General features: G+C 36.1%; 1 protein-coding gene across 3 annotated transcripts in view; it reads right to left on the bottom strand.

The window, feature by feature from the left end:
• TEDC1 (tubulin epsilon and delta complex 1) overlaps nt 1–16,061 on the bottom strand; it is a 109,403-nt gene that overhangs the window by 78,931 nt on the left and 14,411 nt on the right. For all 3 annotated transcript variants that reach the window (XM_007473335.3, XM_007473336.3, XM_056811081.1), the window contains one exon: nt 857–955. In XM_007473335.3, coding sequence (XP_007473397.1) covers nt 857–955 — 99 coding nt within the window. The remainder of the gene's footprint in view (nt 1–856; nt 956–16,061) is intronic.

Raw genomic sequence — 16,061 nt, 5'->3', positions numbered from 1 at the left:
AAAGAAGAAAACAACTACACCCTAACAAAACAGGATAAATTAAAGATGTTCAATAGAGGAAAGGCCTAGCATTAAGGGGATGTGAAAAGACTTCTTATAAACAATGAGATTTTAGCTAGTACTTAAAGAAACCCAAGGAAGACAAGAAGCAAAGATAAAGACAATAATTCAGGCATAAGGAATGGACAGAGAAAATATCTGGAGTCTAAAGATGAAGCATCTTCCATGAGGAACTACAAGGAAGCCAGTATCACTGGATTACAGGATACCATAGCAGAGAATAAAGTAAAGGAGGCCAGGATGTGAAGGGCTTTGACTACCAAATGGGATTTTATATTGATCCTTGAAGTGACAGGGAGTCCCTAGAAACTATAATAAATGAAGAATAAAGGGATATTACTATGCTATGAAAAATGATAAATATAGGATAAGAACATTATATGACCTGATTCAAAATGAAGTAAGCAAAATCCAGGAAAACAGTATATTGTAGACAATGACTATGATGTAAATGTAAAAAATAAGAAAACAATCAGAACTGAATGCTCCAAAATTATCATAACCAACTTGATCCCAAAGAAGAATTATTAAAAAAGGCCTCCCCTCCAACTTCTTAGAATAAGTGGTGGACTACAGATTTGAAATAATATATACAATATTTGATGGTTTTGATATGTTGCTTTATTTAAAGGCTTTTTTCTCTTTTTTATTGTTTGTTATAAGAGATAGTTCTCTGAGAGTGGGAAAATGGAAAGCTATATTAGGAAAAATGACATAAAATTTATCAACAAAAAAATTTTTAAATAACAATTTCCTGGGTCCAAGAAAGCCTTGTACATACTAATACCACTCTTACCTGCTTGCTACTTTCTGGGAATCTGAGGATTTCTGTTTCAGGGACAGAGAGATGGCCAATGCTCTGGTCAGGATGACAGCCTCTTGTGTACAAATGAATCTGAAATACATAAAAATTAATTTTTAAAAAATAAGCAAAAATTAGCATTGGTAATTCCCAACAAGATAGTGTTATGTAGTAATTGATCAACCGACCCCCACTCTGTATGTCTGGGGCAACAGAATGTTCAGTGCAAAGTCCTAGGAACTATAGGATCCCTGGGTATGTTGACATCTCCCTCCTTTCATGTCTGCTAACATAGCTAAAATCATTAACCATAGAATGTTCCAGAAAGTACCCTTGTCTCCTGTCAAGCAACTGTGACTGGCTTTAACCTACATAAACTCCTCACTGACCATGCTTCCCTGGAACTCTTTGACTGAGCTTCCCTAGCCCGCTAGCAATAAAGACTTCCCCTTGCTTGGATTGCATTGTCTCCATGTGTTCCTTGGGGTCTTTGGGGTCCACTCAGACCCTAATAATAGTAGAGGAAAAGGTCCTGGAAAAGCCCACTTTCCTTATATTCCACAAATAAATAGAAAAATTGGAACACCCAGAGGGGAAGAAAAGAAGGAAAAGGGAAGAGAGGAGAATGGGAACAGGAGAGTGAGCATGATAAAATACTCAAAAAGAATAATCTCATTTTAAAAAAAGTAAAAGGAAGGAAAATAAGCAATGAGAAAAATAACTAATACTACAAAACAAATATATATATTTTAAAACATACCAAAGAGAAGGAAGTAACAAATTGATTTCAACAACAACCCAGGAAATGAAACCTAGCAAAAGCTAAAGCTTATTAGATAAAAATCTCACCTTAAAAGAAATAAGTTAGATCTCAAGTCTGTAAAGAAAAGTTTGATGTTTTTGGTGAAAGCTATCTTTTAGTAAAAAAGGATCAAGACAGAATGATAAAAATTAACAATATAAAAAAGTGGGAGAAAATCTTAAAGACAAAGAATCAGTAGGAAGTAAAATTCTGAAGCTAGAAGGCCAATTGGCAGAAAACACAGGGAAAAAAGGTTAATTACAACCCAATTTCAAAAAACTTTACAAGCAAAGATGAAAATACGAGAGAAGACAAAGCTTAGGCATAAAAAATTAAGATTCAAAGGATTAGTTCATGTGACTAACAAGATGGAGGATTAAACAGCTTTTCTGAACCCCCTAACCTCTGAAACATCCAAAATAGGAATTATGGGCAAAAGACAAAGCAAGTTCTGCCGTCCCCACAAAGATACCAAGAACCCATACAAAAGGCAAGGTAATCTTTCAATGAACTAACAGCACAGAAGTCTAGTAGCTAGCTCCTAACTTGTTGACTCAGCATCTTCTCTCATCACTGTGTTAAGTATGAATCAGACTTTCTCTGATTCATACTTCAACTCAGCTATGAAGGTTGAGTTTATATGGAAAGAAATCCAAGGCATCAAAAACTATATAAAAATATGTTCCAAACTGATAATAAGGGAAATGCAAATTAAAACAATTCCAAGATTCCACCTCATACCCATAAGATTAGCAAATGTGGGGGGGAAAAAAGAAAAATTTTTGGAAGATGTGGGAGAACAGGTACGCTAATGTTCTATTGAGGGGGTTGTGCAATTCTGGAAAGTAAATTTGAACTATACCCAAAGTAATGAAACCTAGCAATACCCACTACTAAACATATGCCACAAAGAAATCAAAGAAAGAAGGAACAAAAAATATTTATAGAAGTCTTTTTTGTTTTAGCAAAGAACTAGAAACTAGGGAGGTGCCAATGAACTGGAGGGTGACTACATATATTATATGAAGGTAATAGAAGAATAGTCAGCCATAAGAAATGATGAATGGCATGGATTCAAAAAATCCAGAGGCAACCAATTTACTGATGTGAGGTAAAACATCAGAAGTGTTTTAATTCGTTTTTCTTTTATTGGTGGTTTAGAACAGTGTTGATAAATTTATACAGAAATGGATCTCTACTGGCACCATGTTACTTTAGAAACCTTCAAGTCAATGTTATGTTGCATTTTATTTTATTTATTTTATAATATTTTCCAATTACATCTTAATATGTATCAGACAACACTTGGGAGTTTTGCAAGCAACTACCTATATGGACAGGGAGCTTGACATCTCTGGGTTGGAACATTCTTTCATATATTATTGATAGATTTCATTCCTTGTTTTAAAAACTATTTACATCCTTTGACCCCTTATTTGTTAAGGAATGGCTTTTTGTCTTACATGTGTTTGTTAATTCCTCATATATCTTAAGTATAAAACTTTTGTCTGAAAAAAAAAAATCCAGAGGCAAAGCTAAGATGTCAGCATAGTAGCAAGAAGCTTTTGAATCTCCTTCCAACCAATCATTACAAAACATCTCAAAAAAACAAATCAAAATCAGACAACTAAAGGGGCTATACTACTGGACACAGCCTTAAAGGTGGGCAGTGTCTGGGGATTCCAACACTATAAGGGTGAGAAACTGCACTTATCAAAGCACAAGTTGATCACCCTACCCCCCACACCACCTGAGTAAGAGCAAGGGCTGGGGCAATCTCTAAATCCTCAGGGGCTGGCTGAGGGCACCACAGAGGGCAGTACAAGGCCTTGGCAGCAAGACTTGAGACCCAAGGCTGAGGAGTATAGAATTTGGGCAACAGAGCACAGAGCTTAGGCAGAAGCAAGGCTGGCCCCAATTGAGGCAACAGGGGCTAGAAAGAAAGATTTTGCCTCAGGGCAAAATGCTTTAAAGTGATCTACACAAAAAAAAAAAAATCACAGATTTACCTGTCCACATTCAGGCTTCTGACTGGAAAGGGAAGATACTACACCAAGGCAAAGTCCTGTAAGACTAACTAAGAAAACTAACGAGCTAAGAAAACAATCAACATACAGGAACCCCAATCCACTAGTGGCAAAAGAAATAAGCAGCAGCAAAAAAAGCTCTTCACCCCAGATAATTTCTGTGGAGAAAAAGAGCAAACCACAGAAGCAATAGCAGAAAGTGAATGACATGTAAACACACCCAAACACTCCAAAAAAACCTGAAATTGGTTACAAGCTCTAAAGGAACTCAAAAAGGAATACAAAAAACAAATAAGAAAGATAGAAGAAAATGGGGAAAAGAAATGAAAGTAATATTTAAAAAAGTAACAGCTTAAAAGACACAAGACATAAAAAGAGGCACAAAAAATGAAGTAATAAACAAAATGTAGACCAGAATTAACCTGCTGGAAGCTATGAAAAGCAGGATAGGACAAACCAGAAAGGGAAATCAAAAGATCATAGTTCTAAATCAGTCTTTAAAGACTAGAATTGGGCAAGCAGAAACTAATGATCTCATGAGACAACAAAAATTAATAAAGCAAAATCAAAAGAATGGAAAACTAGAAGGAAACATCAAATTTCTCATTGAAAAGACAACTGAACTGGAAAATAGATCCAGGAGATACATTTTGAGAATTATTGATCTACCTGAAAGCCTGGAACAAAATTAAAACCTTGGCATGATAATACAAGAAATTATCCAAAAAAACTACCATGATATTCTTGAACAAGAGGGCAAAATAGACATTGAAAGAATCCATAGACCACCACCCCCCAAATTAAATACTCAAAAGACAACCCTGAGGAATGTAACAGCCAAATTCAAGAGCTTCCAGGCCAAGGAGAAGATATTGCAAACAGAAACAATTCAGTTATCAAGGAGCCCCAGTCAGGATTACACAGGATCGGGCAGCCTCCACACTAAAGGACCACAAGGCTTGGAATATGATATTCAGAAAGGCAAGAGAATTGGGTCTACAACCAAAAATCAACTACCCACCAAAACTGAGTATGTACTTTCAGGGGGAAGTATGGGCATTTAACAAAACAGAAGATTTCCAAGCATTCCTAAAGAAAAGACCAGAACCAAATGGAAAATTTGATGTCCAAATACAAAATTCAAAAGAACCATAGAAAGGTAATGTAATAGAGGCTCTTCAACTAGGATAAGAGAAGTGCTGGAACAATGACACTAGGAAATAAGGTTCTCACTCCTTCCCCCCCCACCCCAATTCCTGTCCCTCTCTCTCAGTTGGTCTTAACAGCTTTTAAGTTGACAGCAGCTTTTAAAAGACTAATTACACACTATAGTACCTTCTAAAAGGGATTTATTTTAAAGAAGGAAGGTTAAGGAATTGGGAGAGAGAAGAGGAATTAGGATCTCCCTAATTTTCTATAAATCCAATATAAGAAAGTAAAATTATTTGTCTTTAAGGGGATATTATTGATGAACTAAAAGGATCTTCAGAGCTATACTCCAATCTTTCAATGTGAAGTCAATAGTCAGGAATCCAGAGCAGTCTAACTGCCAGCTCCTTCCTCAGAATTTTCAAAAGGAAAAAGTGAAAACCAGTTTCAGGTGCTAGCTTATTTAACTGCCTCCCTCCTGACCAGATTCTTCTTTGGAATCTTTCCTTTTCTCCTTGATTGACAATCCTTCAAGCTTCCATTCCTTGCATCTGCTTGCAAATCTCTCTGTTGTGGTAATCAGTTTCTCACAGTAAACAAGGAAGAGGAGAAAAAAATTTAAGGGCTTCGGTAAGGTTAAATTAATTATATTTTTACATGGAAAAATGATACCTCTAACTCTTAAAAATTATTTTCATTATCATAGGAGACAAGAATTATTCATAGGCAGAGGTTGTGGTACTAAGTTATTTTAGATGATATGTAAAAAAAAGGGGGGGGGAAGAAGATGACACTAAAAGAAACTTGAAGGAAGAGGAAAAACAGGATAAATTATACCAATGAAGAGGCATATGGGGAAGGGGGAGAAATACTATTATAAGAAGGGGAAGAAGAAAGTCATAATAGGTAATTCTTAAACCTTACTTGCAATGGAATCACTGAGAGGGAAGAATAGCCAGATCTATTGGGGTATAGAATTCTATCTTACCCTACAGGGAATATGAGAAGGAATAACAAAGTGGGGGGAGTGGGGTGGGGAGTATCAAAAGGGAGGGAAAGGTTTGGGGGAAGGGGAGATTAATAGACCTTAAAGAAATATAAGAGGGGAATAAGAAGGGAGAGGGTAAGAAAGAAAGTAAAATAAGGGTGGGGAAAAAGAGTATTGATTAAAAGTAAAACACTGGTGTAGAAGGATATAGAGAAAGAAGAAAGGGCGGGACTAAAAAAGGAAATCAAAACGTTGGAAAATATAAAACTGGTAATCATAACTCTGAATGTGAATGGAATGAACTCACCCATATTAGAGTGGATTATAAACCAAGATCCTACCATATGTTGTCTACAAGAAACACACATGAAGCAGGCAGAGTAAGAGACTAGAGCAGAATTTATTGGGCATCAACTGAGAAAAAGAAGGTGAGTCACAATCATCTTATCTGACAAAACCAAAGTAAAAATAGATCTGATTAAAAGAGGCAGGGAAGATAACTACATTCTGATAAAAGGTAGTATACACAAAGAAGAATTATTAGTACTAAACATGTATGCATCAAATGGTATAGCATCCAGATTTTTAAAGGAGAAACTACTAGAACTTAAGGAGGAAATAGAAAAACTATACAAGTGGGAGATCTCAATCTTCCTCCATTGGATCTAGATACATCAAACCAAAAAATAAATAAGAAAGAAGAGATGTGAATGAAATCTTAAGAGTTAATAGATCCATGGAGAATAATAAATAGGGATAAAAAGGAATGCACTTTCTTTTCAGTAGCACATGGTAAATTCAGAAAGATTGACCATGTACTAGGGCATAAAAGCATTGCAAACAAATGCAAAAAAAAGAAGAATAAATGCAACTTTTTCAGATCATAATGCAATAAAAATTATAATTAGTAAAGGTACATTGAGAGGCAAATCAAAAATTAATTGGAAATTAAATAATCTGATCTTACAAAATGGGTTGGTTAAAAAACAAAGCATATAAACAATTAATGATGTCATTGAAAAGAATGACAATGAAGAAACAACATATGAAAATTTTGGGGATACTGCAAAAGCAGTACTCAGGGGGAAATGTATATTACTCAGTGCCCATATTAACAAAAAAGAGAAAGAGGAGATTAATGAATTGGCATGCAACTAAAAAAACTAGAAAAACAACAAATTAAAAACCCTCAGATAAAGACCAAATCGGATATCCTAAAAATAAAAGGAGAAATTAATACAATTGAAAAAAAAAATTATTGAACTAATAAATAAGATGAGGAGCTGGTACTATGAAAAAAAAAACAAATAAAATAAAGTATTGGTTAGTCTAATTAAAAAAAAGAAAGAAGAGAACCAAATTATCAGGATCATGAATTAAAAAAGTGATCTCACCTCTAATAAAGAGGTGATTATTAAGAACTATTTTGACCAATTATATGGCAATCTAGATAAAATGGACGAATATTTACAGAAATATAAATTGCTTAGATTAACAGAAGAGGAAATAGAATACTTAAATAATCCCATATCAGAAATTGAACAAGTCATCAAAAAACTCCCTAAGAAAAAAATCCCCAGGGCCAGATGGATGCACAAGTGAATTCTATCAAACACTTAAAGAACAACTAATCCCAATACAATACAAACTATTTGACAAAACAGGAAAAGAAGGAGTCTTACCAAATTCTTTTTATGATGCAAAAATGGTACTGATTCCCAAGCCAGGAAAACCAAAAACAGAGAAGGAAAACTATAGACCCATATCCTTAATGAATATAGATACAAAAATATTAAATAAAATACTAGCTAAAAAGCTACAACAAGTAATCACAAGGATTATTCACTATGACCTGGTGGGATTTATACCAGGAATAAAAGACTGTTTAATATTAAGAACCCCCCCCCCATAATTGACCATATCAACAAGCAAACTAACAAAAAACACATGATTATCTCAATAGATGCAGAAAAAACCTTTGACAAAACACAACAACCATTTCTATTGAAAACACTAGAGGGGGCAGCTGGGTTGTTCAGTGGAGTGAGAGCCAGGCCTACAGATGGGAGATCCTGGGTTCAAATCTAGCCTCAGACACTTCCCAGCTATGTGACCCTGGGCAAGTCACTTAACCCCCATTGCCTAACCCTTACCACTCTTCTGTCTTGGAACCAATATACAGCATTGATTCCAAGATGGAAGGTAAGGGTTTTTTTTTTTTTAAATAAAGAAAAGAAAAAATAAAACACTAGAAAGTGTAGGAATAGAAGAACAGTATTTATTTAAAACCATCAACAAGGAGGACTTCCAGGTAAACATGGCCGAAGTCTAGATGAAAGACTCTTCCTCGCCTCAGCACCCACCGATATACACTACCTCAAAAGATCAAAAGAAACATATTCATAAGAACGAAGGGAATCTACAGTAGGGCTCAGCATTGAAGGTACATGAGATTTGGGCATTTCCACACTAAGGGGGTGAGAAAAAGCTCCCACCCAAACGTGAGCTGATCTACCCTCCCCCAACCCCACCTAGGAAGCCAGAGTCAGAGCCAGCGCGCGCCAGAATCAGCAAGTGAGCAAAGGGCACCTCTAGAGTGAGTAAGGGGCACCTCTCTAAGGTCCTGGGGAGCTGACTAAGACCAAAAAAGACCTACCCCCCTAAAAGCAGCTATACCTGAAACCCCAGCAGGCTAAAGAGCTCAGTCTGTAGGTGCTCACGGGAAGATAACAGAGAAGGGCAGCAAACAGCAGAAGCTGTGGAGATTCAAGAGCTTGCCTCAGGCAAAACCCTTGCTCCTTAGTTCCATACAGAGAGAGCCTGCCCATCTCACTCAGATTTCTGACTAAAAAGGGAAGGGAAAACCTCCACAGTGATGGCAAATTGTGCCCAGGAGCTACAAACTCCCTCCACAAAAAAAAAAAAAAGAAGAGAGGGTTGACCCTGGAAAATTTTTACAGAGGAAAAACCCAGGCTACAGAGGAAACAGAGAAGGAAATTCAAATAAACCCAAAACCTTCCCAAAAAAATGGAAATTGTCCACAAGCTCTAAAGAATTTAAATTGGAGCTTATCAAAAAGATGGAAGCCTTCTGGCAAGAAAAGTGGGAAATAGTTCAAAGAGAAAATAACAGTTTAAAGGACAAGAACTCCCAATTGGAGAAACAGCTGGAAGCCACAAAAAGCAGGACAGACCAAACTGAAAAAGGAAACCAGTCTTTAAAGACCAGAATTAGGCAACTGGAAGACAATGATCTTGCAAAATTAGCAAGAATTAATACAGCAAAGTCAAAAAACTGAGAAAATAGAAGAAAACATAAAATATCTCACTGACAAGATGACAGATCAGGAAAACAGACCAAGAAGAGGCAATATGAGAATCACTGGACTACCTGAAAATCCAGAAATAAACATAAATCTTGACATCATACTACAAGAAATCATCCAAGAAAACTGCCCTGATGTTCTTGAACAAGGGGGAAAAATAGACATTGAAAGAGTTCATAGAACACCCTCTACACTAAATCCTCAAAAGACAACTCCCAGGAATGTAACTTTCAAGAGCTTTCAAGCTAAGGAGAAAATTCTACAAGAAGCCAAAAAGAGACAATTCAGATACCAAGGAGCACCAATCAGGATCACATAAGACCTGGCAGCTTCCACACTAAAGAATCTCAAGGCCTGGAACATGATATTCAGAAAGACAAGAAAATTGGGTCTTCAACCAAGGATCACCTATCCATCAAAATTGACTATATACTTCCAGGGGAAAGTATGGGCATTCAACAAAATAGAAGATTTCCAAGTATTTCTAAAGAAAAGAGCAGAACTAAGTGGTGAAATAGAAATTGATAATCTGTGTGACACAATAGTGTCTTGTGCTGCAGTGGTACTCTGACAGACTAGAGAGAACTGCTACTAAATATGGAGACACAACTGCCTATCCGTAATGGTGGAGAGACGAGAGACATTGCTGGTACAGGGGAATGCTGCCACACAGGTAAACTGCTACACAAGAGAACTGCTCTGGGGTTTGCCTACTGATCCCTACTGATTGCTGATGGATCAGTATATCTTTCTAACCTCCTCCCCCCTTCACTCCCTCCCTTCTCCAACCATCTTTCCTACCTCCCTCACCTCCCAGTTCTTCTTGAAGCCTTTGGCTTCTTCCCTCCCTCCTTGAGTAAACTATAAAGATACTCTTTTCCTTTCCTTTTTCAAGTCAAGGGGTTTATTGGGATAACAGGATAGGAAACTGAGGTAAGAGGGATGAGGATGTCCCTAAACTAAAATGAGGGAGAAATTGAGGGTTTGAGAAAGTAGTCCAGTCACAAACTGTGACTCTAAGACAGTTAGAGAGATGGAGGACAACGGCTTTTTAAATTCTTTCTTCTTCTTCACAAAGTCAGCAAGGTCTCTCAGTTTAACCCCCAGGGAGAAATAAAGTTCAAAATCTCTCCTTCAGCCTGGCTTTCCTTCAACTGTTGGTCAGTCTAATCTCCAAGAGAACAGAGGTTTCTCCCTTGGTCAGAGAGCCTCAAAAAACCAAGTCAGCCCCACAAGGGTCTTCAGTTAGCCTCAACTCCAGAGAGAAACCAAAGTCCCAAAGTTTCTTCCCTGGTCAGCTTCACTGCCAGAGAGACAACCTACTCAAAAGCCAAGTTTCTGCTTCTCCTCTCTGTGGCCAGAAACCCCCCAACTGCCACTCCTGGGAACATTCCATTTGGAACCTTCCTCTTGATTGACAGGCTTGTTTCTTACATCTTGCCGTTCAAGTCCTCTCTCTCTCTCCATGCCTCTACCAAAGTGGAAAATTTGATATCCAAACACAAAGATCAAGAGAAACAAGAAAAGGTAAATAAGAAAGAGAGGGGAAAGGGGAAAAATGTTTTTTTATTCAAACTCTCTTCTTTAAGGGCTACAATTAGATCAAATTATATATATTAATATTTGGGGAAAATGTTATTTGAAACTCTCAAAAATTATATTCACTTTTATATAGTATTTATATATTTTTATACTTTGTGTATATATACTTTATATATATTTATACTTTTTATAGTATTTAGAAGAATCATTCATAGGAAGAGATTGGGGCATTAAGGGCTATAAGATGATATGCAAAAAAAGAAAAAGGGAAGGGGGAAATCGAAGATGGCACCAAGAGATACTTGAAGAAATAAAATAAATAGGATAATCTTTATCACATAAAGATACACATGGGAAGGGGAGGGGAAGAATACTCTTATAAGAACGAGAGGAAGAGAGTGCTAATAGGTAATACTTAAACCTTACTCTCAGTGAAATCAATTCTGAGAGGGAAGAGCATCTAGATCCACTGGGGTCTTGAATTCTATCTTAACCTACAGGGAAAGTGAGAAGGGAAAACTAAGGGGGGGAGGGAGTACAAAAAGGGAGGGAAAAAGAGAGGGGAGGGAGGGAACTTAACAGACCCTAAAAAAACAAGAAGGAAGGGCCAGAAAGGGAAGCATATTAAGGGAGGAGATTAGGGGGATTGATTAAAAGTAAACCACTGGTTTAAAAATATATAGCAAAAGAAGAAAGTACAGAACTAGTAGAGGATATCAAAATGTTGGGGAATATGCAAGTGACAATCATAACTTTGAATGTGAATGGGATGAACTCACCCATAAAACAAAAACAAATAGGAGAGTAGATTAGAATCCAAAATCCTACCATATGTTGTCTACAAGAAACACACCTGAAGCGGGTAGATACTCACAAGGTTAGAATTAAAGGTTGGAGAAAAACCTATTGGGTCTCAACTGATAGAAAGAAGGCAGGAGTTACAATCATGATATCTGACAAAGCCAAAGTAAAAATAGATCTGATTAAAAGGGATAGGGAAGGTAAATACATCCTGATAAAAGGGAGTATAGACAATGAGGAAAAATATCAGTAATCAACACATATGTACCAAATTGTATAGCATCCAAATTTCTAAAGAAGAAACTAGTGGAATTGAAGGAGGAAATAGATTGTAAAACTATACTAGTGGGAGACCTGAACCTACCACTATCAAATTTAGATAAATCAAATCAAAAAATAAATAAGAAAGAGGTAAAAGATGTGAATGAAATCTTAGAAAAATTAGTTAATAAATATATGGAGAAAAATAAAGAGGGACAAAAAGGAATACACCTTTTCAGCAGCACATGGTACATTCACAAAGATTGACCAGGTACTAGGACATAAAAACATGGCAAACAAATGCAGAAAAGCAGAAATAATAAATGCAACCTTTTCAGATCATAACACAATAAAAATAATGATCAGTAAGGGTACATGGAGAGCCAAATCAAAAATTACTTGGAAATTAAATAACATGATTCTCCAAAATCAGTTAGAGAACAAATCATAGAAACAATTAATAATTTCATTGAAGAAAATGACAATGATGAGACATCCTTTCAAAATCTATGGGATGCAGCCAAAGCAGTACTCAGGGGATAATTTATATCCTTGAGTTCATATATTAACAAATTAGGGAGGGCAGAGGTCAATGAATTGGACATACAAATAAAACCATCAACAAGTATTATCTGCAATGCTGATAAGTAAGATGACTTCTCAATAAGATCAGGAGTGAAGCAGGGATGCCCATTATCACCACTACTATTTAATATTTGTAATGAGTAAAATAGTTGGAGCCATAAACTGTTACAGATAAAAGAATTGTTGGCTTAAATTGTGACCGCAGAAAATATGGATTCAAGATAGTGTCTTGTTTTAAATCAAATATAAGGTGGTCGCCAGGGAAAAATTCCCAAATATTAAATATACCCAAGTCAGCTGGGTTTTATAGAGATTTTAATTAATACAAATGAGGAATTAATGAAGGGGAGAGAGAGAGAAAAAGGAAATAATAAGAAAAGGGCTAGACCAGCCTAGGCCAGCATGAGCCAGCCTAGGATAAAAACCCTAAAAGAGAGATAACTCAGTTTTTTATTCACTCACCATAAGATTTGTCCCAAGCAAGATTCTAGTGTTCAGAGAGACATCAGTTCAGCTTTGGCCAGCTCAATCTCCAGAGACCTCTTTTTGACCTCCTTTTAAAGGGAATTTTCTCCTATGTCACCTCCCCTAAGTTCTCACATCTACCAATCACAGTAGACATTTCCAAAGGACTGACCATTCTTAATTCACACCTGAGTAGACTAAACTTTTGATTAAGTTCACACCTGAGTAGACTAAAATCTCTGAGTAAGTTCTCACCTCTTTGCTCCTTGTAAGTTTACAAGTTGCCTGACCTTTATAGGTACTTAGCACCCTTTTGTATTAGATCTAAAAATAGGGACAGTTTAAAGTCTTTTGCCTTACTATAAGTATAGGTTAAGTATTTTTCATTATTTAGCAAGGAGTTTACAACTTTATCTTCCCCTAAAGTATGCTTAAGTATGGGTGGAGTAGAGTTCCCACATTCCTGATCTAAGTCCCTTCACTGTTTAAATGGGGAATGGTCTTAACCAAGTGTTCTGAAGTAGGGTCTGAGAATTTTTAAGGTTCACATATTGTATTAGAAATGCTAGCAGTAGCAATTAGAGAAGAAAAAGAAATTGAAGGGATTAAAGTAGACAATGGGGAAACTAAACGATCACTCCTTGCAGATGACATGATGGTATACCTAGAGAATCCAAGAAAATCAATTAAAAAAGTCTTCTCTAATTGCTACTACTAGTGTTTCTAGTACAATGTTAAATAATAGAGGTGATAATGGGCATCCTTGTTTCGCTCCTGATCTTATTGGGAATGCATCTAGTTTATCCGCATTGCAGATGATGCTTACTGATGGCTTTAAATATATGCTGTTTATTATTTTTGGAAAAGGCCTTTCTATACCTATACCTTCTAGTGTTTTCAATAGGAATGAATATTGTATTTTGTCAAAGGCTTTTTCTGTATCTCCTGAGATAATCATGTGATTTTTGTTGGTTTTCTTTTTGTCAATTATGTGGATAGTTTTCCTAATACTGAACTATCCTTGCATTCCTGGTATAAATCCCACCTGATCATAAAACCTCTGACAAAGGTCTAATTACTCAAATTTATGAGGAGCTAAATCAATTGTACAAAAAAGCAAGTCATTCCCCAATTGATAAATGGGCAAGGGACATGACTAAGCAGTTTTCAGATAAAGAAATCAAAACTATCAATAAGCACATGAAAAAGTGTTCTAAATCTCTTATGATTAGAGAAATGCAAATCAAAACAACTCTGAGGTACTACCTCACACCTAGCAGATTGACTAACATGACAGCAAAGGAAAGTAATATATGTTGGAGGGGATATGGCAAAATTGGAACATTAATGCATTGCTAGTGGAGATGTGAATTGATCCAACCATTCTGAATGGCAATTTGGAACTAAGCCCAAAGGGCTTTAAAAGAGTGCCTGCCCTTTGATCCAGCCATACCACTGTTGGGTTTATATACCAAACAAATCATAAGGAAAAAGACTTGTACAGAACTATTTATAGCCTTGCTCTTTGTGGTGGTAAAAAATTGGAAAACCAGGGGATGTCCGATTGGGGAATGGCTGAACAAATTCTGGTATCTGATGGTGATGGAATACTATTGTGCTAAAAGGAATAATGAACTAGAGGAATTCCATGTGAACTGGAACAATTTCCAGGAATTGATGCAGAGTGAAAGGAGCAGAACCAGGAGAACCTTATACACAGAGACAGATACACTGTGGTACAATCAAATGTAATGGACTTCTCTACTAGCAGCAATGCAATCATCCAGGACAATTCTGAGGGACTTATGAGAAAGAATGCTATTCACATCCAGATAAAGAACTGTGGAAGTAGAAACACAGAAGAAAAACAACTGCTTGATCACATGGGTCAAGGAGGATATGATTGGGGATGTAGGCGATCACCCTAAATGCAAATACTAATAATATGGAAATGGGTCCTGATCAATGGCACATTGTAAAACCCATTGGAGTTGCTCATTGACTATGGGAGTGGGGTAAGAGGAGGGAAGGGAAAAAACATGAATCATGTAACCATGGAAAAATATTCTAAATTAATTAAAAATTTTCAAATTAAAAAAAAAACATTTAAATAAACAAATGCATAAAAATTAGTGCTAAACCATAAACTCTACATTATTTACAATTTGTTTCAAAAGATGTAAGTTATATATGTGGGTAAACATAAACACATCTACTTTTGAGATCTCTTTGGATTTGTTTCGACACTTTTTTCTCTAATTTTATGAGTATTAATTTTTAGTGTAATCATAGTATGTACTAATCTTATTCTCTTCTCATTTCTTCATGTTTCTCTTATTTTCTTTACATTTCTAGTATTTGTCATTTTTAATAACATAATATAATCCATTATATTTCAATATCACAATCTATTCAGTCATTTGATTTTTTATTTATGTTTTTAAAGGATATACATAATATAGATTTATGTTTTCATATTCAATCCTTTTCTATTGTATATAGCAACCCAAAAAACAGTCCTTGACCTCAAGGTTCATACATTCATACAGAGAATACAACATGAAAATAAATAGGTATTGTGGGTTTTAAAATGTATCCTGGCAGAGGACTACATTTCCCAGCATGCCCCAGGGGTCCCTCCTCCCTATTTCCTGACATAGAATTGGTCCATTCAGGACCAATCCCATCCTAGGGAGAGACCACCACCCTCTACTTCTGGGAATGGGATTGGGTCTATATTAGGACCAATCTGAGCCAAGGGCTCTCTCATGAATGAGGGTGGTGATGGGGTTAGTAGAATGGGGTTAGTAGAAGTGAAAGTGATAATTAATTTCAGCAGGGGGGAAACTGGTGGCTTTTGCTTTCAAATAAAGCTTTAGGAAGATGGGAGAAAGGAGTTTTCTTTTTAACTTTTTCCTCAGTACACAAAAAAATAAAGTAAATGAGGTAACGTGAAAGAGAAAAGTTTTTAGCTACCAGCACCTTTCCTAGTCCCTGGGAGATGATTGAATTTTGAGCTGAGTCTTGAAGTAAGAGTAAAACTAAGAGGAAGAGGTGATAAGATAAAACATCCAGGAAGAAGTGAAAAAAAGACAGGATAGGGAAAAATGGAAAAATAAGTGTTATGCGTAAATAAAGCTGATATAGCTTGATCATAGCGTTCATGGTAGAGAGTAAAGCATATGAAAATACAGAAAAATTATACAAGGCATCATTAGGTAAAGCTTTAAATATCAAATAGTTGATTTTTTTT

The sequence above is a fragment of the Monodelphis domestica genome, chromosome 1, assembly GCF_027887165.1.
Source record: "Monodelphis domestica isolate mMonDom1 chromosome 1, mMonDom1.pri, whole genome shotgun sequence".
NCBI lineage: Eukaryota > Metazoa > Chordata > Mammalia > Didelphimorphia > Didelphidae > Monodelphis > Monodelphis domestica.
The sequence above is the reverse complement of the archived record's forward strand: the minus strand, read 5'-3'. Positions and strand labels throughout refer to the sequence as shown.